Source organism: Ursus arctos, unplaced genomic scaffold (genome assembly GCF_023065955.2).
Source record: "Ursus arctos isolate Adak ecotype North America unplaced genomic scaffold, UrsArc2.0 scaffold_32, whole genome shotgun sequence".
Taxonomy (NCBI): Eukaryota; Metazoa; Chordata; class Mammalia; order Carnivora; family Ursidae; genus Ursus; species Ursus arctos.
Window position 1 is genome coordinate 1,316,113 of NW_026623008.1, and position 24,630 is coordinate 1,340,742.

The window sequence follows — 24,630 nt, forward strand, 5'->3', positions numbered from 1 at the left end:
CGGGCCCGGTGCCACCCCTGCCCTCCGCACCCAGATCATCGACCCCTTCGTGGAGGTGGAGGTGATCGGGCTCCCCGTGGACTGCAACAAGGAGCAGACACGTGTGGTGGATGACAACGGTGAGGCACCGGGCCCCCTGGCTCCGCTGGCCACGGCCTCACAGGGGAGGGAGAGGTGGGGCTGCTCCTGGGACCCAGACAACCTGCCCGCTGCCCCCTCGCTGGGGCCCTTGTCAGAGCCTGGTCCCCAGGTGCTGCTCCTGTCGGCCGGGAGCCCAGCCCAGGCGGAGGCACTGGAAGAGGGCGTGGGCCCAAGTGGCCTCCAGGCTGGACCTGGGGTGGGAGGTGACACCTGCTCCCCGTGGCCTCTAGGATTCAACCCCATGTGGGAGGAGACCCTGGTGTTCACTGTGCATATGCCTGAGATCGCACTGGTGCGCTTCCTTGTCTGGGACCATGACCCCATTGGGCGTGACTTCATTGGCCAGAGGACACTGGCCTTCAGCAGCATGATGCCAGGTGGGCAGGGGGGGCCGGCGGGGTGGGGAGGGGCAGCGTCCCCCATATGAGAGACCATGTCCCCTGCTCAGGCAGGCATCCACCACAGAGACCAGCATCCCACCCCCAGACTAGCGTACCCCACAGAGACCAGCCCCCCCCCACAGACCAGTGTCCCCTACTGGTCAGCTGAGGGCACCAGGGCTGAGCTTCCTCCTAGGGGTCGGCTCCTGCCATGGGTGGGCCTGGGGACACAGAGGGAGCTGAGGAGGAAGGAGTGAGGTCAAGGGTGCTTGGTGGGTGGGGGAGGGGAAGGGCGCTCAGGCGGAGGCATCGCCTGGCCCCCCCGGGAAGAGGAAGAGCGCACAATACCACGGGGCTTCCTGGAGGAGTCCCCAGAACTGGGCTCACGGGTTGTATTCAGGGCCTCAGGACCTGTGAGCAGAGTGGGGCAGGGTGAGCCGTGACCGGCTATTTCAGGCTATCGGCATGTGTACCTGGAGGGGATGGAAGAGGCCTCCATCTTTGTCCATGTGGCCGTCAGTGACATCAGTGGTAAGGTGAGTGCTGCCTGCAGGACCCCTGGCCTCGCCCCACCCCGTCCCATCCCAGGCACGTTGCCTCCTGGTCACCTCGCTGGGCCTGTTTCTCCTCCTGCAAAGTGGGTGGTGGGGGCATCCGACCTCCACGTCCTGCAGCCGCTGCAGCCCTCCCCTCAACCGTCTCTCCTGAGCCTCCTCACTCCTGTGTCTCAGGGTCCTCGGTTCTCTGTCCATCTCTGGAAGGGGGCCTCCTGGCTTTGCTCCCAACCCCTTGCATCCCTGGATGGGGGTCCTTCTCTGTCTCCCCAGTTCTGTGCTCCGGGCCTGGGCGGGGCCAGCGAGTGGTGGGCTGCCAGGTGTGCATGGGGGGCCCGCGTGGTCCTGCCACTGACAGTCTCTCTCCTGCCACCTCCACGGCCCGAGGTGCTGCCGGGCACAGCGCCACAGGCCGCTCGGCTCTTGCCCACCGTCAAGCCGTCTGTCTGTCCTGCGTCTGCCTGTCTCCGCGGGCTCTGCGCCCAGCTGTCGGTGTCTCACGGCCTTCACTCTGTCTCTTTGGTCTTGCAGTGGGCTTCCCCATGTCCAAAGTCTACTTTTAGAAGGACAGTCCCGTTAGGAGCTCGAAGGTACCCCAGCGCCAGGGCGGCAGAGCCCACCCGCCCCCCACCTGCATGCTCAGGCCGTCCCATTAGCATCCGTGATTCCTGGTAGCATTTTGGAGACTGTCAGCTCATGTGACATGGATCGTGACGTGGTTCTGGGGTCCCTGGGGCCATGTTCAGCCGCAGGGCAGCATTTATGAGGCAGGTCCAGGACTCTGGCGAGGCCTCCTGTGCGTGGACCCCTCCTGGCCTTCCGTCCCTCCTCTGTCCTCTGTCTGACGCCTCGTGCCCCTGCCCACCCTGCCCCTCTGTGTCTGGTCCTCTAGCTTGGAGTGCCCCTGGCATCCCGGCACCCGTCCCCCTCCCTGCCCTCACCCTTCCTCCTGGCCACCTCCACCGCCCCCCCCCCCCGGTGTGCTCCCTGGCTCTGTGTGCGCCCAGGATGCCTGCTGTGGTGTGGGGAGGCCCCAGGGACCAGGAGCTCTGAGCTTGAATCCTGGACCTTCTTCTAAATGACTTTGCAGCCAACTTTGACCAAATTGCTCTGGATTTGGGATCTTGAATCGGGAAGCCGATTCAAGTGCTGGCCACGTGAACATCTCTGCCCAGAAGTGCCCCCGAGTCCCCGGGGAGTTGTGGCTGTTGTTGGGGCCTCTGCATGTGAGGACCCTTCTGGCCCCTGCACTCTGGAGACGCAGCTGTTGGCCTCTCTGGCAGTGACCTGGGCACTTGCTAGCTGGTCCCGGTGACCCCTGGCCTCCCTCCTCAGGCAGGGAGATCACAGGGAGAGGCCTGGCTGTCTGGGAAGGCCGAGCCGACAAGGGCCCTGCCCTCAGGGCTGCTGAACAGAGAGCAGGGTGAGCCTGGCAGCAGTCCAGGAAGGCTTCCCAGAGGAGGCAGCCCCTCCCGGGGAGTGGGCGGGCAGGGACATGGGAGAGCAGACCGCTGGCCTGCGCCCGGCTTTGCTTGCTTCCTCGGCCTGCGGCGCCCAAAGGCAGGGTGAGCGTGAGTGGGGTGGTGCCTGCTCCCCTGGGGTTTCCTCTCATCTTTCTTTCCATGCCAGCACCACCCGGGGGCCCTGTGCCAGCCTGCTCCACCAGAGCCGGGGGCTTTGGGGGTCTGTGAGGGTACCTGGTGCAGGCACAGGAGCCAGGGTTCAAGGTCCTCTTTTGGGAAAAGCCTGGGAGCCTCCTCCTTCCAGCCCTCCCTGGGCCCACGTGTCCTGAGACCCGCAGACCCTCCCCCTGCAGTCAGGGAAGGCAGGGTGCATCCCTGGTCTGTGCTGAGGCCGTAGCAGCTGCTGTCCCTGGCAGACGTGCCCTGGGGACCCTCTTCCCTACACGCAGCTGGGAGCGGCACAAGCCTGCCATGCCCGCCGGTGCCTTCGCCAGGCTGGCCCTTGGGCTGCGGTAGGCTCAGCCCGGCCACCGCCTGCCAGAGGGTGCCTGGGCTGGGCTGGCGGTCCCTGGTCCCCGGTGCCTGGCTGCCAGCTATGTGGGCTCCTTCTCTTGCAGGTCAAGCAGGCTCTGGGCCTAAAAGGTCTGTTCCTCCGAGGCCCAAAGCCCGGCTCCCTGGACAGTCATGCTGCTGGGCGGCCCCTGCCTCGGCCTACCGTTAGCCAGCGGCTCCTGCGGCGCACGGCCAGCGCCCCGACCAAGAGCCAGAAGCCGGGCCGCAAGGCCTTCCCGGAGCTGGTCCTGGGCACGCAAGACACAGGCTCTGAGGGGGAGGCCCGTGACGTGGCAGCCCCCCGCCCCGGCCCCGCTCTGGAAGCCTCAGCCCCGCAGGAGCCCGGCAGCCGCAGCCCCCGAGGTAAGGCGCCGGTGGGGAGGAGCCCGGCGCAGGGGAGTCTGGCCCAGGAGCAGCCCCCTTGTGCCCCTGAGGGCCCCGGGCCTGCTGGCATGGCTGCCACCTGCATGAAGTGCGTAGTGGGCTCCTGCGCTGGTGAGGACGCCGAGGGCCTGCGGCGGGGACGGCTGCCCAGCCCGGGGCCCACAGCTGCGCACGAGGCCATCAGCCAGCAGCCCCGTGCCCGGGCGGACTCGCTGGGGGTTCCCTGCACCAGCGTGGGGAGAGGCAGAGGGGCCCCGTGGCAGGGTCCGGGCGGCGGCTCTGTGTCCTCGGACTCCAGCGGCCTGGGCAGCCCCGAGGTGGTTCCCCGCTGGCCCGAGAGCGCCCACAGGCAGGCAGGGGCCCTGCAGAGGGAGATGAATGCCTTGTTCGTTCAAAAGCTGGAGGAGATTAGGAGTAAATCCTCCGTGCTATCCACCGGTAAGACCAGACGCTCCTCCCCAGCGTCCTCTGTGCTGCCCCCGCGCCACCCCTTGGCATGGCCTGAGCCAGGAGTCCTCCCTGCCTTTCTGCGTCCAGAGCTGCTGTCTCCATGTGCTTATCCTGGCTTCCCTTCCCGCTGCTCCGCTGGCTTGCCTGGGGGGTCCTCGTAGCCCCAGCACCCCCTCCCCAATCTGATGGTACCGACCCCCTAGGCCTCTTGCCCTCAAAGGCCCCCCTCCCCACAAGCCCCTAAGTGGACGGGGAAGTGAGAGCAGGTCTGACTCCAGGTGCTGTGCGTGTTGACGTTCGGCCTTTTTCGCTGGCCTGCCCTGCCCGCTCCTGACACCTTTCCTGAGGCCTGGGGGCTGCTTCCAGCCAGGGCCAGGCCGCAGGTGTTCTCAGTCCTCTGAGAAGTCTGCTGTGGGTCGGTGGTGCCCTGCAAGGCGGCCCCTGAGACCCCCGACGGTGCCCGGCCCCAGTGCTTGCAGGGAGTGGAGTAGATGGCGCCTGCCCCTCGGCCCTGGGCCTTCATTTCTGGCCTGAGCTGCGCTGAACAGCTTTTGCGAGGTTGTGTGACAGGCAACAGCCTGAGGGCACCTTGTCGGGGAGCCCTAGCCTGCTGGCGGGGGGGGGGGGGCTGAAAGCTGAGCCATTCCCCTCCCCCAGATCCCGATCCCACCCTGCACCCCACCCAGCCTTGCTGTTTGTCTGTCCACCTGCCAGCCCCACCCACACGCTGACCACCCTGTTCTCCTTTCTGTCCCCACGCTGCCTCCATAGTTAGGGACTGAGAGCAGCCGAGTGCCAGGTAATGGGGCCCAGCCCCCGTGTGCCCTGTGCTGTCCCCAGCCCTGGACTGTTGGGGGGCCCTGTGGACCCTGCCTGTGGGCATAGACCGTCTGCTCCCCCAGCCCCAGCAGCAGCAGAGCCGGAGGGCAGGGTGGGGGCAGCTGTATGCACATGGAGGGGCCTGGCCGCTGAGGGTCCTGTGGGCACTGTCCACGGGGGATGCACCCAACATGCTCCTCTCTCTCTCTCTCTCTCTCTCTCTCTCTCTCGTCCACAGATACTCGCCCCTTCTCCATGCAGAGGACGGGTTCCTCCCTAGGTGGCCTGGAAACCATTGCCGAGGAGCCAGCCCTGGGCCCTGGCCCCCCACCTCTGGTGGCTGCTCCCCCCAGCCCCTCCCCGGGATGGCCCCCGTGTGCCTCAGGACCCAGCGCCGAAGTGGCGAGCCCCCCTGCGGTAGCTCTGGGAGCTTCCGTGCCCTTCCAGCCCAGGACCTGGCGCAGAGGGGACACGGAGCCGGCCCCGGAAAGCCGGCGGAGGGCATACAACGGCGGGAGCCCCGGGGGGGCGTGCGAGGAGGCTCCTAGCAGCCAGATGGTCAGAAAGGCTGAGAGTGAGGGGCAAGCGCCCTCGGAGCTCCCGGGCGGATGGCGGCTCCTGGCTGGGCCCTGCCCCACCGTGTACTCAGATGCCACGGGCGGAGACCGGCTGTGGCGGCGGCTGGAACCCGGCGGCCATCGAGACAGTGTGTCCTCGTCCTCCAGTGTGTCGTCCAGCGACACGGTCATTGACCTCTCCCTGCCGGGCCTGGGTCTGGGCCTGGGCCGTGAGAGTGTCTCGGGGGCTCCAGCCGGACGCCTGCCCCTGCGGCCCTGCTCGGCCCCGGCCGCCCGCCTGGACCTGCCTGCTGTGACCAAGAGCAAATCCAGCCCCAACCTGCGGGCTGCCAGCCAGCTGCCCTCCGCACCGGAAGAGCTTCCGCCTCGTCCCCTGGCCCCCAGGCCGCCCTGGGGCCGCCTCCCCCTAGCGGGCCTCCGGGACTGCCCTGCAGCCACCAAGTCCAAGAGCCTGGGGGACCTGACTGCTGACGACTTCGCCCCCCAAGTGGAGATCCTGGGCCGGAGCCTGGGCCTGATGAGGGAGGGGCGGGCAGGGAGGGGGGTGCGGCGGGACGCCCTGACGGAGCAGTTGCGTTGGCTCACCGGCTTCCAGCAGGCTGGTGACATCACCTCGCCCACCAGCCTGACTGTCGTGGGGGAAGGGGCGCCCGGTCCCCCAGGCTTCCTGCGGCGCTCCTCCTCCCGCAGCCAGAGCCGTGTGCGCGCCATCGCCAGCAGGGCCCGGCAGGCCCAGGAGCGGCAGCAGCGGCTGCAGGGCCCAAGGGCACCCCCGGGGGAGGAGCGGGGCACCCCCGAGGGTGCCTGCTCAGGGGGCCAAGGGGCTTGTGGGGACGTGCCAGCCCCCTCCAAGGGCTCCGCCGCCACCGGCCTTCTGCTCAGACTCTGACGGACTCCCCAGGGCGGACCCCAGCCACCTGCCCCTTGGCCCAGCGCTGCGGTCCCAGGCGTGCTGAGCGCCCGCAGGAGTCCCAGCCCTCTGCCCCCCACCCCTCCCCGGGGGAGGAAGGGAGCCTGCCCAGGGTCTGGGCAGATTTCTCATGATGTTAAGATATATACGAGGTATTTAAATTTTCAGAGACAAAGCTTGTGCAACATTAAAGTGGCGCCCAGCCCTCTCCCCGCCGTACCTGGTTTTCTGCAGCACGGGTGCACGGCCGCGCGGGTGGCTCGCTGGGTGCTCGTTATGTGCACGGAGCGGCCCTGGGCGCTGCCCATCCCTGCCCGACTACACTCGGCTTGCTCTGCACAAAGTCTGCTCTGTGTGGGACACTCACTCCAGACCCCCGGACACAACAATAAACACATTCCCGTTTGCTGCGGGGGGGGGGGGGGCACCCACCCACTCCCCCTGGGGCCACCTGCCACGTGTTCCTGGGCCAGGGTCTGTGTGAGGACACCCCTGACCTCTGTCCACAGAGGGCTCGGTGGACTGGCTCCCCAGGGCGGGGACCTCCAGCCTCCAACACACAGCCCCTGCTCCCCCTCTCCCCGCCTCCCGGTCCCACTCTAGGGTGTGTGGGGTAACCTTGGCCCTGGGCAGGGACCCCAGGCCAGAGGACTCCCAGCTGGCTAAATGTACGCACTGCCCTCCGTAGAAGGTGGGATGCCAGCCAGGCCACAAGGGGGTCTGTGTCTGGGCTTGTCCCCTACCCCGGCACCTGGCATCAGACCTCTGCAGGCGCCACCTTCCAGCAGCCACCAAGGACCTCTGCGACAGGCAGTGCCCTTTATGCAGCGGGTTTGGCCAGGGAGGCCTCATGTCCCATCACCAGAATAAGCTCTGCTGTCTTCCCGATAAGGCCTGCGGGAAGGTGGGCGCCCGACACAAGGCTGGGCGTTGGTGGGTGGGCACGCTCCCCCTCGCCGTGTCTTTCCGTAGCCTCCAGGGGCCTGTGCCAGCCACTTGCCCCATCTCAGCAAAGGCCAGGTGGAGGGTGCCTGCTGGCCCCACGCACCTCCCAGAGCCACCAGCCCCCTCCTCAGGTATGGGGAGCGTGTTCGTGGGAAGCTGTGCCGAGGCTGGGAGGGGCACAAGGCAGGGCATTCAGGAGCTGTGCCTGGCCTTTGGGGCCCCTAGAATCTGGGGGGCGTTGAAGGGGGGCACCTGGAGGAACCTCAGCCAGGGGGCTCTGGGCCAGAGCCGGGCTGGCTGCTGGGGCTCCCGGGGGTGGTGCCCCGCCTCATGAGAAGCAGGGGCCCATCCTTGTCCGGCCCTGGGTGGGCACTGCCTGCCACCACACGGTTACTTTCCAGGGGCTGGACTTAGCACCTGGGCAGCCCGGGTCTGTCCCAGAAGGGTGTGTGGCAGCAGGGACGTCCTCCCCGTGCGGCTCTGCTCAGCTGACGCAGGGCCCGGGACACTGCAGCCCCCCTGATGGCCAGGCTGGGCAGGTGGGAGGACCTGTGGGGGCATCTGGACGTTGGGCTGAGCCAGGCTCTGGCTGGACTTCTTGAGGCCTCCTGGGTGTCCGTGCTGGGCTCCCCTTGCACCAGGCAGGCCAGCGCCGCTCCCCCACCAGGAAGCAGGGGACGGAGGGTAGTCGGGCCGAGGGAAGCCACACAAAGGTGGCCGTGGCCTGCTGAGCTGTGTAGGAGTGTCGGCTGCGGAGTGCAGGGCCAGACCGTGGTGGGGTTGAGGCAGGGGGACCCTTGTGGGGGGGGTGTCGGGGTTAATGGAGACCCCCTGCGGGGCCACCGGGGGCGCTGAGGCTGGCTGCCGGTTGGGGCACAGACCCGACCCGGCCAAAGCAGCAGCTGGGAGTCACTGCCACATGGGGCTGGGGTGACACGTGTGTGGGTCACTGGGGGGCCTGGAATGCTGCAGGAGTGATCACGGCCCCACGCAAGAGTGTGCACAGTCCAGGATGGGGTCGGCCGCCTTCCGAGGCTGGCTCCCAGGTGACTGAGCAAAGCCCCGTCCAGCACATGCACGGGCAGCAGTCCTGCGACGATGCGGCGGCCGTGGCTCCGGCACACACCCTGCGGGAAGGTTAAGCACTCAGCCGTCCCAGGGCCTAGCCCAGCGAGGCGCCCGCCAAGAACAGGGCTCTGGGCTCGGCATCGGATCGGCTCCATCAGGCCCGAGAGCCCTTGATGGCCCTCCGTGGCTGCCGCCTCCAGTCCCGAGTGTGGCGCAGCCCGGCCCATCTGTCCCGGGTGCAGTGGGCTGCGGGTGCACAGGACGACCTTCCCTGACAGCCACGCTGGCGGGGTGGGGGGCAGCGACACAGGAAGCCACACGACGTCCGGCCTAGGGGCTCCAGCAGTGAGCGAGGGCAAGAGCCTGCTCCCGGCCGCCCTGGGGAAGGGCTCACAGGGCCGCTCTCTGCGCAAGCACACGGCATGGTCTGACGTCACTCCAGCCTCTATTCGGTGCGCGCCCCGAGCCCCCGCTGACCTGCCGGAGATGCGGGCGCGGATTTACATCTATACATATATGTGCATATATATATATAAAAGATTATTTCACAGTTAAATATATTCCAATACGAGTGTCTCACTGGACAACAGTTGCGTCTCCCACCACGAACACGGCAGCATTAAAGACCCCAGCGCCGTAAGTGCCACTCTCACGCCTGGGTGCGCCTGGCTCCGAGTCCCGGGCACGACAGCAACTTTTGATCTGAACGTGGTTTCCCTGCTGAAGTCGAAATACATTCCCGACAAGCGACGAGCAGAACAGCCGGCAGGGCAGGGCCTCACTCGGCCGGGACCTCGTACTTGAAGATGACGCTGAAGAGCCGGCCGCCCAGCCGCTCGGCCAGCCAGGAGTTCTTGAGCACGGCCAGCTTGAGGCTCTCGCAGCGCAGGGCCGCGTAGTAGTTGGTGTGCACGGCGCGGCCCATGCCCTCGATGACCACTAGGTCTGCGCCTCGCTCCCGAACCAGCATGGCCAGCCCCTTGTCCAGGCGGCTTCGGGGAGGAAGGGGCTGGTGAGGCGGGGGTGGTGGGGCCTCGCCCCTGCACCGAGCTGCCCCCGGGGGACACCACACCCTGCGTCCCCACCGTCCCCACAAGGGCAGCGACTGGTAAGAATGCCTGGGGCCCCCAGACCTCTGCTACGTCCCTGGGCTGAAATCACCATCCCCCCCACTGCAAACTGGGCCCGATGCCGCCTCTCTATGTGGGACTGATGAAATCCCCCTTCCTGGTTGACAGCAGGGGAGGAGGTCAGCCCCAAGAATCATTCCAGCCCCGGGCCGGCTCCTGATGGCCAGGTTCTCATGCTCTAGGATCCTCAGGGCCGACCCAGGCGTCTGAGCCGGGGGGCCCGGGGGCATCTGCTCCTCCACCAGACAAGGTACACCCAGCCCACGGTGCAGCCAACGGGTCCCGAGCCCCCTGGCCCAGGCCCCCAGCCTGCCGGGGGCGGGCGTGTGGCTGCCTCGGGTACCTGAGGTCCAGACACGGGGAGCTGGAGCCCGTCTGCATCAGCAGCAGCCTCTCCTCTCTGAGCGCCGAGCTGCCGAGCACAAGGGGTCAGTTGACGCCCAGACACGCCCACCGTGCCCCCCCTCTCCGGGCAGGACCCCCGGGCTCCCGGCCAGCTTACTGGACGACGGGGTCCATGGCCGCGATGCGCTCGGCCACGATGAGGGACTCGCAGTAGGTCACGTCATTCAAGGCGGGTCCCGAGTTGCACGCCAAGATGACCTGCGGCAGGATGCCCCGAGCTTTGTAGGGACCTTGGCCACAGCCCAGCACCGAGCCAGCCTCTGCTCGCCTGCCCACCCGGGGCTGCCGGCGGAGCAGCACAACCCCCGATGACCTCTCACTGCTCGGTGGCCTCCAGGAGGGCCGGCTCCCGGGTCGGGATGAAGACGGCCCCAGAACACTGCGGTCAGGCTGACCCAAGGTCCGTGGTGTGACGAGGCTCACCCGAACCTACCTGCCCCACACAGAGGCCACGACGGCGCCAACCCCACTGCGAGTGGTGGGCCCAGGGCAGGGGTCCCGCCGCGGCCTGGACGCTCACCTCCGTCCCTCTAGAGAGAAGCTCCCTGACAAAGGGGAAGACTCCCAAAATGACGTCTATTCCACTGTTATCTGCGAAAATTAAGGCACATTTGTGAGGGGGCCCCTGTAAGACAAAACCAGGACGTTCAGTCGGGAACAGCGCGTCCAAGCGTTGCAGACAGCTCCGTGCTCCACACTCCCCGCAGGCCGAGGCCGAGGGCTGCTGGCTCCCACGGGCGCTGGGGTGCTGGGGGGGCAGGGCGCCTGTGCCTCTTCCAGAACTGTGGCCCCAATGACCTCGGAGCCGCGGCCACTGACCTAACCATAGAGCCTGCGGGAGTCAGGCTAGAGCAGGGGGCAGGGAGCTCAGGCCCCCAGCTCAGCGTCCAGGGGAGCGGGCTGCGACGTAAGACTCCGGGAGGGCCCTTAGCGCACTGCCCCGGGGCAGCCCCGCGCCACCTCCCGCGGCCCTCCCTGCCTCCCGGGCCTTGAGGGTGCGGCCTGGCGCCAGGGGCGGGGGGGGGGGGGGGGGGGGGGGGGCAGGGGCGGGGCCGCCGTGTGTACCTTCAGCCTCTGAAGCCACTTGCTGTAGGAGTCCACGAGCCACGGCCGCTCTGTGGGACACGGGCGCGGTCAGCCACACCGTCCCCCGCAGGCATCCCCACCACCACCCGCGCAGCCGTGCCCTCGCTAGCTCCCTCCCCTGCAGGGCGAGCTCCAGCGCAGGCCCGGAGCCCTGGGTGCCCCTACCTTGTAGCTTCATCTTCGCCTCCTCAAAGCCAAACTGGGGGTCAGATTCAAGGACGCTGCGTGGGGAAGAACAAGTCACGAAAAACCCCACACCTCAGCTTACAGCATTCACTGGAGAGCCCAGATGAAGCCTTTCCCGAACCGGCCGAGCGTGCTAGGATCGGCAGCGGGGAGTCTTACAGGCCCTGGAGCAGCGGCGGTCTGGGCAACCCCCGCTCCAGAACACGGGCCGGGGGTGGGGGGGAGGGGTCCCGAGTGCATGGCAGCCTCTGGCAAGGCCCTCAGTCAGCGCCAGCCTCACGTGGCACCTGCCCCAATGTGCCACCCAAAGGGACAGAGAGTGACAAGGGTGAGCGGGAGGGGGGCGGAAGGCTCTTCTCAATGTGGACCCAGCAAGGGCCAGGACAGGACACCAGGCGGGGGACAGAGCGCCCAGCAAAGGGAGAGGCTTGCTCTGTGGTGGGCGGGCTAGCTGGCAAGGCCCAGGGCCGGGCTGGGGTGCCACTGCCTCAGGGCCCCTGGGAACTCTTACAGCACTCCCAGACCGAGAGCCCAGGCCCGGGTGCTCAGGGGGCCCGGGGCGCGCCTTCCCACAGGAGTCCACAGGCTCCTTCGAAAGCACCTCCTTCGCCCAATTTCAAACATCAAGTTTTGTTTGCTTCCTCCTCCATCGTGCTAAGCCTGGGTTTGGGTTTCTACGTCTGAAAACGTCAGCCCCCAAATCCACACCCCAGCTCTCCGCGTGCCTGCTCTAAATGGGCTCTGGGCAGCAGGGCCGGGAGAGCCGCCAGTCATTCCCGGGGCCACTCACGCCCCCAGCTACGCCCAGGGCACCGGGACCCCATCCCCCCGTCCCCCCACTGCCACTCCTCGGGGGCCAAGCTGGGCCACCGCATGTGGCCGAGGGGGACAGGACGGGCCGTGGCCCTGAGCCCGAACCAGAGTGAGCAGGCAGGGGCAGGGCTGAAGCGTGGAAGGGCCGTGAAGGCTGCGGGCACCTACTCAGAGACAGCTTTCGCTCCCCAGTCGAAGACGTTCCCCGCCAGCAAACCTTTCACCAGGGCCAGCTGCCTCTCCTCCCAGCCCAAGGCGTCCAGACAGCGGATCACCCTCGGGAAACACTTTAGTGCGACCCCGTTTTCCTTCTGCTTGACCTGTGGGGAGAGGCGAGGCGCTGGTCAGGAGCGAAGGCGTGGCCCTGCCTCCCTCGGGCCCTCGGCAGACAAGGCAGAGCGACGGCGCCCTGCTGGGGACGTGACCACAAACCCACCCTGAGGGGACAGAACGTCCAGCGCTCTGTCACAGGAGCTCACGCAAACCAGGATGTGAGCGCGTGCTGACAGGGAACAGTGCGGCTGCGGGCAGGACTCGGGTGGCGCCCGGGCCCACGCACACTTAAACCTCACAAGGGGGGCCCCAGTGTGGTCGTGCTGTGGCCCCGCAGGACAGAGAAGGGCCACGGCGCAGGACTCAGACCCTCACCGCGCCCAGCACCCCATCACCAGACGCTCCGTCCAAGGGCAGGGGAGGCGGGAACAGGGTGCAGCGCTGGCTCTGAACCGGGCCGCCATCCCCAGGCACACGCCACCTGGGCAGAATGGCCCGAGGAGGAGGGTGGCGCCTCTCGGCCAGCTGCTGCGCTCTGGCTGGCTTGTTGCCTGCGAGGGCAGGACTGGCGTCCACAAACGCCAACTTTGAGAGAATAAGCCAACCCCACCAGGCCAGACACGGGCGACGCCTCCAACCCTCGGCTTGTTAGCAGGCGCTGTCCACTAAGAGGCCACCCCACACTCGTGGGAAGCAGGCCAGGTCGCGTCCCTGCTCCCTGCTGCCTGTGCCCCCTCGCGGGTGCCAACCCAGCACGGTTAGGCAGCACTCACTTTGGAGTAGGGGTCTGGGAAGTTGAACTCATTCAGACAGTGCTCCCTCGTGTCCAAGAGGCTGCGCACGGTCAGGGTCCCGTAAGCACTGGGGAAGAGGCGGGAGAAGGGCAGCTCAGGGGTCGACGGCCAAGCATGCGGCCCACCGTCACCTCTGCCCCCGAGGGCGTCTCCGCGGGGCCGGGCCACCACGGGAGCATCAGGCAAAGCAGCAGAGCGGCCCAGAGCGCGTGGGGGCAGAGGGATGGGCGGTGGCACACGGCAGCCCCGGGGGTGGCTATCGGGAGCCCGGCCCGCAGGCGGAGTGCACTTTCCCCGCAGAGGCAGCCGCCCGCACGGCTGCGCCCGGGGCCTCGGGACACTCACAAGGGCTGGTGCCGCAGCGTCTGCAGTTTGCCCCAGTACTTCTGCCGGAACTTCTCCGCCCTCTCCGTGGCGTCCACTGAGCCTGGCTGGCTGGCCACAGCACGCTTCACCACCTGCCGAGCACAGGGCACTCAGCACAGCCCTGGCCTCGGCCCGGCCAGGGCCGTGGTCTGGGCACATCCCCATGCACAGGGCCATGGCTACTGGCGGTGTCCCGGTGGCTTTCCCCTGCGGGGTGGGAACGGGGTCACCGCTAGCCGCCAGCCCAGGCTTGGAACCACATGGCCCAGGACGAGCTCTGGCCGTGCCGGCGGGACGGGTGGCTCAGGACCATCCTCGAAGGCTGCGCAGGGTCCGCGGCTGGGGGTCCTCACTCTGAGGACAGAGCCCAGGGACCTGCAAGGCTTGAGGAGAGATGCTTGCTCCCCGGGGGCCGTGAAGGCCTGAGACGCGACCCACCAGAGCCTGGAGTCCAAGTGCAGGTGCCCCGACGCTGCACACATCGTGTGCCTTTGAAGAAATGCTGTCACCAGCACGGATTCGGCATGCTTGTGAGAGACGGGCCTCGCGGGAGCACGCCCCCACGTGCGGACCCAATAAACCCCTGGGGTCCCGTTTACATCTGAGGAATAGGAATCACCCCTCAAACTCCAACGCACACCCCACGGCCACTGGAGCACACCCCCTCCTCCTTCACCACCTGTCGCTTGCGCCTCGGGAGCCCTAGGTTTCCAGAGACGCCTGTCTCTCGTCCCCAGGGGCGCCCGGCCCACCCCAAGCCCTCACCCCATCCAGGGCCTCCTCGAAGCAGGTGAGCCAGTACTTGCGGGCCAGGGCGTCGTCCGTCAGGTCGACCGTGTCGGGCACATAGGAAGATGGGTCCAGGAGGAGTGGCAGGTTGACCAGCGGTCGCTCCAGCCGGTCCATCTCCAGCAAGTCAAACTGGGAGGGCGAGAGACGGTGTATGCGTCGGCTGGGTGGTTCCAGAAGACTGAAACCCCTCGTGCGAGTCTTAGAACTTAGGACCGGATGAGGCCGCAGCGGACAAGCTGTTCTTCCCGGACCCCGTGCACCTTCCTTGCAGCCCTTCCCGGCCTCGGCACCCAGAGCCAGGCTCCCCGGATCCCGAGTCTGCCCAGTCGCACAGAGGCCACCTTCCTCCCACGTGTGCAGCTTCCCCCCAGAGGCTCTGCCGGTATTCCTGCCAAACGGTGGCCCTGTGGCCGGGGGCTCCCGCACCAGCGTGTGCCCCTCTCCCCCCAACACGGGCTGCACTTCCAGACCCTGTTCCTCCTACTCCGGGCTCCGCAGGCGTGGCCCCCACTCACTGCCCAGCAGGCACTAGTTTTGTGACTCCCATGGTACAGTGCCCATGGCAAGGCTGCGGGGACTCCCTGGAGCGGGCAGTCCAGGCCCCCACACTGGCTCCTTCCTCTCCACAGCACGGGTGCCCATCACACAGCCTGGGACTGAAACCAGCCGGGGAGGCTGTGCCGAGGGGGTGGGCCCCGTCATGCCCGTCGTGCTACCTGTGACCGCCAGCACTGGGCACGCGCTCCAGTTGCTCCAGAAGGAGCGGTCACTCGGCTAGCTGGTGTTTTAAGTTCTACGTTGTTAGGACGAAGCTGGTGTGTGCGCCAGCCCCGGTCCTCACTACCTGCTCACACCTCCCTCGGCGCATGCCCGGTGGCCCTCTCCCTGCTCTCTAGGGAAGGGCCAGCCACGCCGCCGTGCACCCCATGTGGCCCTCGTCCGCCGGTGGCGCTGATCGGCAGGCTCGGCGGTGAGAAGCCGGTGTGCTCCGCGCGTGGCGTCTGCACAGGAGCTGCCACCTGGGGGACACGCTGGCTTTCGGGATGCCCCAAATGACGGGAAGCTCAGCCAGGAGATGGCTGGTACATTCCCAGGCAATGCAGGAAAGTGGATGGTCACCATGTCTGGGGCCTCAGCCCGGTCTTCAGGAGCTCCCCCGCTACCTGCCAAGCAGTTCAAACCTTAGCTTTGCCTCTGTCGGCTCCACGCACCCCGTGTGCAGTGGGGCCTCCGCCCGCCTCACAGGCCACACGCAGACCCAGCGCGACGGGTGCGTGAGGCGCAGAGTGCGGGCGGGGAACGAGCCGGCACACACCGCAGCTCTCACACACGCCTTCCCTGCTCACGTATCCATCTGGCCTTACGATCCTAAGGTAGGAATCCACAAATCAGAAGTCGGGGATCAAAGATGCAGAGACGCTTTGCGTGTCAGTCACCTGCTCCGGCCAGGCCCGGGGCGAGGGGCCGTGGAGGGAGTTCTCCCCGGGGCAGTCATGACTGAATCACGCACAGCCGCAAGATGCTTACGCCAACTAGGAAGAGAATCTGCGTCTATAACCGAAAGTCAGCTCTGCATCTGAAAAGCCAGCAGGCTGGTCCTGAAGGAGGCTCGTGTGCCCGGACTAGCTGCCTGGACTCGTCCAGCGGGTTCTCCAGCCCAGTGCCGAGCTCTGCTAGGTGCTCAGAGACTTACAACAGTAACATGCCACTTGGGGGGACGTCCTTAGCCAGCCTGTGATTTCCCCAGGACGGGCAGGGTGGCAGCGTCCTGTGTCTAGCTGACACTGGTCCTGGTGGGAGACCCTGTATGCCTGTTCAGCAGGCCGGAGGAGCCCTGCTCAGTCACGTGGGCGTCTCCCCAGCTGGGCATTGAGGAATGGGCAGGAAACTTCCAGGACAACAGACTCTGTCCTTCTGTCCGGTTTGAAACCATCAGGCAGGGAATATGATCTAAGGGAAGGGGCCTGGGCTGGTGCCTGAGGCTCTGGGTTTAACCCTGACCCTGCTGCCAGTGACGTCACAATCCTGGGGAAGCGCATCCCGTGCTCTCCCCGCAAACACGGGGACTGGACTGCACGGTCTTGGGGCTCCCGTGGAACGTTTGGAAAACACAGAAATGCTAAGAGCCTGAGGAGGGAAGAAGCAAGCGCCCATGCTTCTCTGCTGCCTTGATGTCCACAGTCGGTCAGTGGCCAGTCTGCACCCGGAGAGGGGGTGTCAGAACCTGACCCCAGCAAGGGCCCCGCACTTACGGTGCCGCTCCTCGCCCGCTGCGTCGGGCAGAGCTCCGGGGATGAGCTCATCAGCCCAGAGCTGCCTGCGTAGTTCTCTCCCCAGCTGTACTGGTTAGGGTCTGGACGGGGGAAAACCAGGGGTCACCCCAGGGGTACCACGTTGTGCCCACACCCCAGGACAGCCCGACCGCCACGGAAGGTCCCCTGCAGCACCAAGGGAGCCTGGGGCTCTCTCCCTCGTGGTCTCTCTCCCTAGTGCTGAAACCCCGTGAACCCCCTAAAATGATTACTTGGACCTTTCCAAGCTTCTTAGAGCTGCCTGCCCCGCCCTTTCCAATCACACCCTCCAAGCGTCCTTCAAAGAGGGCAGGCTGCCCAGGCATGTTCCCTTGCCCTTGTCACCCACAGGCCACCCCTCCCCCCGCCGTAGTCAGTCACGCGGCACACAACTGACCCCTCGGAAGAGCTGCTGCAGAGGGCTAGCTGCCCCCCCGCCGACTATTTCAGAGGGAAACTGAAGGTGGTGGGCCAGCGTCTCCCTGGGAAGGTTAGAGACCCACTCGCACGGCCTCCGCGGCTTCTCACTCCCCCTGTGCCCTGCACTGCCCAGACATAACACCGCCGCGGCCGCTCGACTCACTGTCTTGTTCTGCTCCTTTAAGAAACGCTCCGATGGCTCCCAGGTAGCCTTCGTGTCTCAGGAACAGGGCCTGGACTTCCCCCTGCCAGGTAAAACCCCACCTGAGCTGGCCTCTCCCTCACACGAGGTGAAGTCTGGGCGGTTCTAAACCAAGCCATCGCAGACGGCCTCTCTCTACGCGGCAGAGGCTTCCGGAAAAGTCTGCAATGCACTTGTCAACGAAACCGCATTCAGCGCAGAAGTTAAAAGCTTGTCATTTGGAGAAATCTGAGGGTGAGTAACTTCTTCCACAAAACAGCACCCACCCAGTCCCCCCACCTGCAGGCCCGGCCCAGAGCGGTCCCGCGGAGCAAGTCTCAAAGCTCAGCTCGTCCATGGGGGAGACCGCCCGCAGCGTGCTCTCTGCTGGCATCGTGCCCAACTCCAGGACGGCCACGGCGCCCGGGAGCAGGGCGCTGGAGCCACCAGACGAAAGGGGCAGGGGCCCGAGAAGAGCTGGCGGGGGCCCCCCTCGCCCCCCGGCCGCCGGCTCCGAAGCGCCCCTGGCGAGCACCCGGGAGGAGCGCCGCGGGCAGCGGAGGCGGGGGCGGGGCGGGGGGCGGAGCTCGGTCACCTTGGAGAAGAAGTTGATGCTGTAGGTGATGGTGCGCATGGTGACCGGGTGGCCCCGGATGAAGAAGCCGCCGAAGTACACGCGGTCCAGGCGGTGGAGCCGGGCGTGCAGGCAGGCGAGCTGCCCGATGTCGTTGCTGATCATGTGCAGCAGGCTCTTGGCCATGTCCTCCTTGCAGAACTCTGCGGGCACAGGCAGGCGCTGCCGGGCGAGGCCGGGCGCGGGGCCGCCAGCGCGCGGGGAGCGTGGGGGGCAGGTACCTCTGTCGGCCGTGGCCGACTTCCCGAAGCTGCTGGCGATGAGGTTGCCGCTCAGCCCCAGGGTCTGGTGCGCCCCGCCGTAGACGTCCTGCACCAGCATGTCCACGTTGGCGTGCTGGCCCTTGGAGGCCAAGTGCAGCAGCTCGTCGAACTTCTGTGGGGACGGGGCGGACGCGAGTGCGTGCGCTGCTGGCATCCCTTCAGCCCGCGGAGCAGTCCGCGGCGGGCGGGGTCCAGAGGCCCTCCCGCTTGCCCTCCCGCCACCCGGGACCGAAGCGGGGAGGAGGTAGGCGGGGCTCCGCGGCCGCCCCCCGCCCCCCACCCCAGGCGAGACCGGCGGCTCGGACAGCCGTCCTGGGGCAACCGAGAAACACCGCCAGGATGAGGCCTGGGGAGGAGCCGCTTCCCCAGCCACCCCGCCAGCGCCAGCCTCGGGGCTCATGGCCACCAACCCTCTCCTGAGAAGTCTGGGACACGGACTTTGAGCAGAGCCAGCGCTGGGATACCTTTGTTTTGGTGAGCAGAGCCCCGAGTCCCCAGAAGGTGCCACCTCCGATGGAGCTGCCACCGATCCACTCAAACCTGTCCTCGGTCTCCACCTGGGGTGCGGCAAGGGCGGGCGAGTGAGTGGGTGGGCCCGGGGCGTGGTGGCTCAGGGCGTCCGCACACACGGGGAACACCATTCCTGAGGGCCGAGTCTGGGCCGCCGCCTTCCCCCAGACAGCCCACACGGGCGCCCCCCCGCGGCCGCACGCCCGCGATGCCAGAGCCGGCGGGAGTCACCCCGCTCTGTGCCCCAGTGGCCTGGCCTGCCCCAACAGACGGCAGGTACCCAGGTGATCCCTACCCGGCAACCACGCAGGGCCCTGCGAGGTGCACCTCACCTTCACAATCGAGACTCCAGAACCGATGTTGACCAGCAGGTACGGGAAAATGTTGGGGTGATTGGTCTGGAATCGAAACTCGGGGTCGGAATCTTTCTGATACACGAAGGCCTCGTGTGGGATGTTCTTCAGCACGAAGTTGCAGCCTTTAATCAAACACGTCATCACGTCCTCCTTGTCCACTCTGCAAGGGACGGAGCCTGGCCACTGAAAACGGCACGGGCCACCGAAAGCACCTGTGCCGTGGCACGTGACTCGGGCTTGTCGGGCCCCAGGGTCCCTCCTGGATGCGCTGCTCCTGGCCGGGCCGTCACGCATGGCTCTCAAACACGCAACTGACACGGCAACTCATGCCGACCCCTTCCCCTCCACCCTGCAAACGGCTTCGGACGGGCCAGCCGCACGCACCTGAAGACCCAGCCCTCCGCTGCGGTGCGCGGCCCCTGTCTCGGTCCCCATGCGGGCTAAGCCGTCAGGAACCTCTGCCCCAGCAGCACAGGGAGCGCTGCTGCAGGAGCAGGGCCCCCTTCCCTCCTTGCCGGCCCCTCAGGCCTTCCTAGGCTTTGGCCACCAGAAGCCTCCTGCCAGCCCACCCAGAGTCTAGTCCCAGAGCAGGTCGAGTGTGGCCACTTCAGAGCCCGACCCTGAGGCCAGCGGTCCCTGCGCCCTCCAGCCCGTGGCCCCCGCTGACCTCAGCCGCAGCTTCTCTTCGATGAGATCCTTGAACTTGTAGGCCCCGCCCCCGGTCGCCTGGATGACCTTCGTCTCCGTGTTGACGAGGTGGTCTTTGATGAAGTCCAAGCAGGCTTCTATGTAGGTGTTCTCGAACTTGACAAAGTGCAGTCTGGCAGTGACCTCCTCCTGGACGGAGATCTCGTAGGGGGGCTCGTGGTCTTGCTCTGTGTCCTGGGGATACAGGGTGGGGTCTGCATGCTGCCCTCGGGGAGGGGAAGATGTGGAGATGAGGGCCCTGAACACGCACAACTCTCTGGGCTGCGTCCAGGTGGGAGGCGGAGCCGGTGGAGGGGTGGGGAGAGACCGCGCGTCCCAAGGAGTCGGTTCAGGTGCTCCCGCCAGGGTCCCGGATGGAAGGGGGTCTGAGTGAGGGAGCAGGGAGGGATTTGAGTACTAGGAACGTCCAGGAAGCTAAGCTGATGTGGGGGGGGGGCAAAGAGAAAATGAGAGCCCCCCGCGGCCTGGGGCAGCCCCTCACCTGCCAACCCAGCCCACCAGGCGGCTCACCTTGCCTGAGTAGTCGAAGGACCGCACTCTGGCAACTTTGTGCTGCACGGTGGAGTAGTAGGCCAGCTTGGTCAGCGAGCCCCCTGCGGGGGAGACACAGACGGAGCGAATTCAGGGGCAGGACGGGAGGGACTGAGGCTCTTCCGTGCACACGGTCTCCTCTGCCACACTGGGTCCTGTGCATACGGCGCTCGGTGTAACTTGAACCTAAAACTCTGTGGGGCACCAACCAGAGGAAGGGAATCAACTGTGAGACCCAAACACTCTGCTGTCTTTGAGAAAGCCTGCTCCATCGCTGGCCCCAGACCACACTGGGCTTGAGCCTGTCCATTTCCCCTCCGCATCAAGTCCTAGAGGAGAAAGGAAAGCGTCCTGTTTCCAGGAGGCCTCAGTGATCATTAGTGGTTCAGAAAAATTCTGTTTCAAACTCTCATCTTGAAAATGACTCAAAGGAAGAAGCTGGCAAGTGCACCGTTTCCACTGACGAGCACTCCTGACTGGCCGTGCTAACAAGGGGGAAGCAATAAAAGGAGTATTTTCCCGGAGTGGACCGGCGGACGAGGGGGCTGCTTCACCAGGAACATTTGAGCTGCCCACCCTCTCACAGCTCTGGGCTGGGAGGCCACACAGGCGGCAGCAGGGTCTCCTCCCCCTGGCCAGCCTTGTGAACGCCCCGGGGAAGCCCAGCTTCCATCAGGAAGCAGAAGAGGCCTTTCTTTGCCTGAACCACGTCTCAGGACCACTTAAAAAGACGTGCCGAGCAGTCACTTCCATCTGCAGAGTGAGGTGGCAGGTGTGTCTGTGCGCAACTCCGCGATGATGGGGAAGGGGAGCAGAAGACTCCGCAGAACGGCTCTGAGACCCACCCGGTTCTCGTGGGCTGGCCCAGGGGAGGCAGAGCCCCGTTTGACGGGAGGCTGAAGCTAATCTCTCGCAGTTGCTTTGTGACACGATCCCAAGGAAACGTAAGAGAAACACCCTCGGCAGGAAACATCCAAGGGCTGAGGCTCGGCCAGGTAAGAGAAATCTGCTGCCAGGAGCCAGTGTTGGGAGCCCGCCCTCCAGAGCCACCCACCCGCCAGCAGCGTGACCAGGGCCTCCGGGCTGCGACCTGCCCTTGGTGAGCCCTGCTCGGTACGCCCGGGCACAGGCTTACTCTCATCCCTAGACCATGGGCTTAAGAGGCAGAACTTGGTCTTAAGCCTCCTTATCCGCCCTCCCTGCCCCCAATCCCATCCTGGCCCGGAGTGTCCTTCACTCTGAACTGTTTCCTAAAAAGACAAGCAACGCGAAGGGATGAAGATATACTTTGAGAAACTTTTCAAAGTTACTATAAACGCCACCCCCGCCCCGGTCACGGAAATCCAGTTTCAGGGTGTGTGTTCTTTTTTTTTTTTTTTTAAGATTTTATTTATTTATTTGACGGAGAAAGAGACAGCCAGCGAGAGAGGGAACACAGGCAGGGGGAGTGGGAGAGAAGAAGCAGGCTCCCAGCGGAGGAGCCTGATGTGAGGCTCGATCCCATGAACGCCGGGATTACGTCCTGAGCTGAAGGCAGACGCTTAACGACTGCGCCACCCAGGTGCCCCCAGGTTGTGTGTTCTTTACGTGAGCTTTAAATCACAAGCCGAATACGAGGTTTTGGGGTTTGTGGGAGCTACGCTGGGAGGCAAGTCGGTGTCTGTGTGCCACACCACGCACCCCACATGGGGCAACGCCATTAGCCCAGACTCGTCTGCCTGCAACCTCCGGGGAGGGAACAGTCAGGGGTCTGGGAGGTGAGTGGGGACATGCGGAGCAGGGCGGTCAGCCGGAACCGTAGTGAGCTCACAGAGCAGAACGGCAGGGGCCCCGGGAGAGCAGGAGAGCTCATCTGTTCTCAGGCTCCCTTGGATTTAATGAATCAACCCAGCCCCAGCCACAGGCCCTGGCATGTCACATCTAAGAGGTGCAGTGACCAGGCTGGTGAATGCATACAGCCCTGTGCTCTCTGGTGGACGCCAAGGCCTCTGACCGAGAGCAGCCTTCCCGTGTCCCTTCTCCAGCCCCTGAGCCAAGACCTCCCCGCCTGTCCAGACCTACGGGGCCTGGCACAGGGCCGTCCTCTCTTCCACCTTCTGGGCCTGTCCTTCCACTTTGGGCACCAAGGGGGACAGGATACCCCAGTCTGTGTTGACAGACAGAATATCCCCGGTGGTTTCAAAGTGGGGAATCCACTCAGCTGACATGAGTGTCCGAGACAGGAAAAGGCCTGCCAAGAACACAGAGCAGCTGAGCTTTCCTGGATCAAGAGGCTTGGGTGAGGGAAGAGGAAATGGGAGAAGCCTGTTTTTAAAGCAGACTGTTGACAGGCACAGTGACTGGTGCATTCAGGGCTGAGGACTCACACCCAACGGTGACCTCCCACCAGCCTGGGAACGAACACAAGGTCTGTCCTTTGTAACAATGAACGTGTCCTTTGGAGAAACACAGACGTGGGACCCAGACCCAGGGGAACCTTCAAAGAGGGGAAATGAATGCTGACACTAAAAATATCCCTTCGAGCATCCTTGTGCCCGGGAACCCCGCCTGGGCTTGGCGCCGGGACCCCCTGGAGCCGGGGCACGGCTTCCTGGACTGCCTGCACTCTGTGGCTACAAGCTGGCCCCTGGGGGCCACACAGAACATCTAACGTAAACCCCGTGTCAAGCCAATTTTCAGCTGCTCTTCAGAAATGCCAAGTGCCGACTCATCCCAAGGAGCAGCACCCCAAGTGTAAGTGCAGCAAAACCAAGTCTGGCCCTCGGAGCACACCCCCGACCGGGCCATGGTCACATGGAGGCATAGGCAGGTCTCAGAAGATGCACAGAGCATGGCCCTGAGGGGCCTCCTGGGAGGCCTGGCTGTGGAGGACCCCCTCAGCTGGGCCTCTAAGCTTGCCCTCGCCAGCCCAACATGCAATCGAGCATGAAGTTTTATCAGGTCCCACGCTCATTCTGCGCCCTGTTCCACACGGGGTCGTTCTCACACCTGCCACCAGGTCAGTGCCCCCCAGCACCGCCCCTCACAACCCCAGGGTCTGCAAGGTGTGAACGCAGGATCCAGCCCACCTTTCCATGGCCCCCACCTCCCTGGAGGACGCCCTCCCCCACCCAAGCCCCAGATACTAAAGTGACTCTCCGGAACAGGGGAGTGGAGACAGCATCACATGCATGCGGCTGCAAGGGGATGCCAGGTCCGCCGGGACGTCCCAACTTGTTCCAGGACAGGAGCACACTTGTCCACCTTCAACAGGTCAGGCGTCTCACACGTGGCTGGGGCTGCCCTGCTGGGACCACGTGCAAACGCCTACACCTGGCTGTTGGCAGGCGCAAGCAAACTGAGGCCCCGGCAGGTGTGTGTGGGGGGCAGGTGTGCAAGGCCACCCTGGCCTGCTCCGGGAGCCTCATGCCGCAGGGCACAGCCTTCCATCCCCTGTGTGGACACGGGCAGAGCAGCCGAGTGCCAATGCTGACCAGATTCCAGGGTCACCTGGCCGCTGACGGCTGGTGACCTTAAACAACTTAGTTCACCTCTCTGCCCTTAGCGTCCTCATCTGTGAAAGGGGGCTGCTGGGAGGTGTCGGGCCAGTGCGGGATAAGGGTCTGGGGCGGGACTGGTGCAGGAAGGTCAGGCAGAGGCTGGGCGGGGCCCTGGGGGCACCCCTGCGGGACGCGCGGCACAGAAAAGCTTTTGAAGGCTGCCAGCAAGGGCCCAATGTCCACATCCAGGTCTTCCAAACTCCCGCCAAATGTCAGTCGTCCAGGCTGCAGCGGGAGGGCTTAGGGCTGGGCCCTGGGGGGCAGCTCGCCGAGGGTTCCCGCAGCCGGACCCCTGGACGCCGCCCGCCGTCGGCGCGGCCCCACACCGCGGGCCCCGCGCCCCTCTCGTGGCCCGCACAGGCCCGCCCGGCTGCCGACCCTACGGAGGTGGACCACCGAGGGGCCGCCCGGCCGCCCGGCCGCCTCTCCGCGCGGGACTACGAGGCCCGGCATGCCTCGCTCTGGCCGCGCGGCGCCTGCCGGGAGCGGTAGTCCGACCGCCACGGCGAACATGGGCGCCAGCGGGCCGCGGACTACAAGGTCCGACAAGCTGTGCGCGCCGGCGGCCCGCGCCCCGCCCTTCGTCCTTGCCACCGCCCCCGGCCCGCCGGCTCCGCCGCCGGCGCCCACGCCCGCCGCGCGCCGCCCAGCTCCCGGCGCCCGCCCGCGGCTACCTATGTCAATGGCGAAGCGCTTGGCGTTCTCCAGGTTGCGGAAGATCTCGTCGGGGGGCAGCGTGATGCTCTTGTCCAAGCTGTCCCCGCTGCTCCCGCTGCCGCTTGCTCCACACTCCGCCATTTTGAATGTGCCCGGCCAGCCTAATCATCTATGGAGATATATGCGCATATATTTGACTGCTAAACGCCTTCCGCGCATACATTATGCTAATGAGGTACCCGGGCCCGCCCCTCCCCACCCGCGCCTGTGGTCCAGGCAGCTGGAGGGCCACTGGGCTTGCCCGCGCGGTGGTCCCTGAGGCCGTTGGCCCAACTCAAAACGTCTGGACTGTCGTCTTTGTTGCTCTTTCAGCGAGCTGGACAGATGCTGACGTCCAGCACTCTGAGCTAGTGCAGAGGAGGCACCTGGGGCTCTAAAGACCTGCCTCTTT

The 24,630-nt window shown here is 65.9% G+C and overlaps 2 protein-coding genes across 2 annotated transcripts in view; one reads left to right on the top strand and one right to left on the bottom strand.

The window, feature by feature from the left end:
- Positions 1-6,448, top strand: part of PLCH2 (phospholipase C eta 2) — a 65,091-nt gene extending 58,643 nt beyond the window's left edge. Inside the window, exons 19-23 of the mRNA XM_057305297.1 lie at positions 35-119; positions 372-518; positions 978-1,057; positions 3,156-3,453; positions 4,982-6,448. Coding sequence (XP_057161280.1) covers positions 35-119; positions 372-518; positions 978-1,057; positions 3,156-3,453; positions 4,982-6,210 — 1,839 coding nt within the window. The 3' untranslated portion in view covers positions 6,211-6,448. The remainder of the gene's footprint in view (positions 1-34; positions 120-371; positions 519-977; positions 1,058-3,155; positions 3,454-4,981) is intronic.
- Positions 6,449-8,787: 2,339 nt separating this feature from the next.
- On the bottom strand, positions 8,788-24,583 carry PANK4 (pantothenate kinase 4 (inactive)). The gene is made up of 19 exons (XM_026520020.4): positions 24,197-24,583; positions 19,963-20,045; positions 19,412-19,626; positions 18,721-18,904; positions 18,343-18,435; positions 17,837-17,990; positions 17,577-17,758; positions 16,964-17,045; positions 16,342-16,442; positions 14,063-14,218; positions 13,277-13,389; positions 12,911-12,998; positions 12,033-12,184; positions 11,031-11,086; positions 10,845-10,894; positions 10,300-10,404; positions 9,877-9,977; positions 9,718-9,786; positions 8,788-9,236 (listed from the first exon to the last, which is right to left on the bottom strand). Exons 1-19 carry the CDS (start codon positions 24,318-24,320, stop codon positions 9,023-9,025), a joined length of 2,322 nt encoding a protein of 773 aa, XP_026375805.1. The 5' UTR covers positions 24,321-24,583; the 3' UTR covers positions 8,788-9,022.
- Between the last annotated feature and the right edge of the window lie 47 nt (positions 24,584-24,630).

Bases quoted from the DNA above. Each gene is read 5' to 3' on its own strand.
- PANK4 (XM_026520020.4), bottom strand. From the start codon at position 24,320: ATGGCGGAGTGTGGAGCAAGCGGCAGCGGGAGCAGCGGGGACAGCTTG. The intron at 19,627-19,962 runs GTGAGCCGCCTG...CTGTATCCCCAG, and splicing joins CCTTCGACTACTCAGGCAAG to GACACAGAGCAAGACCACGA. The intron at 10,405-10,844 runs GTACACACGGCG...TTTGTCTTACAG, and splicing joins AGTGGCTTCAGAGGCTGAAG to GGGCCCCCTCACAAATGTGC.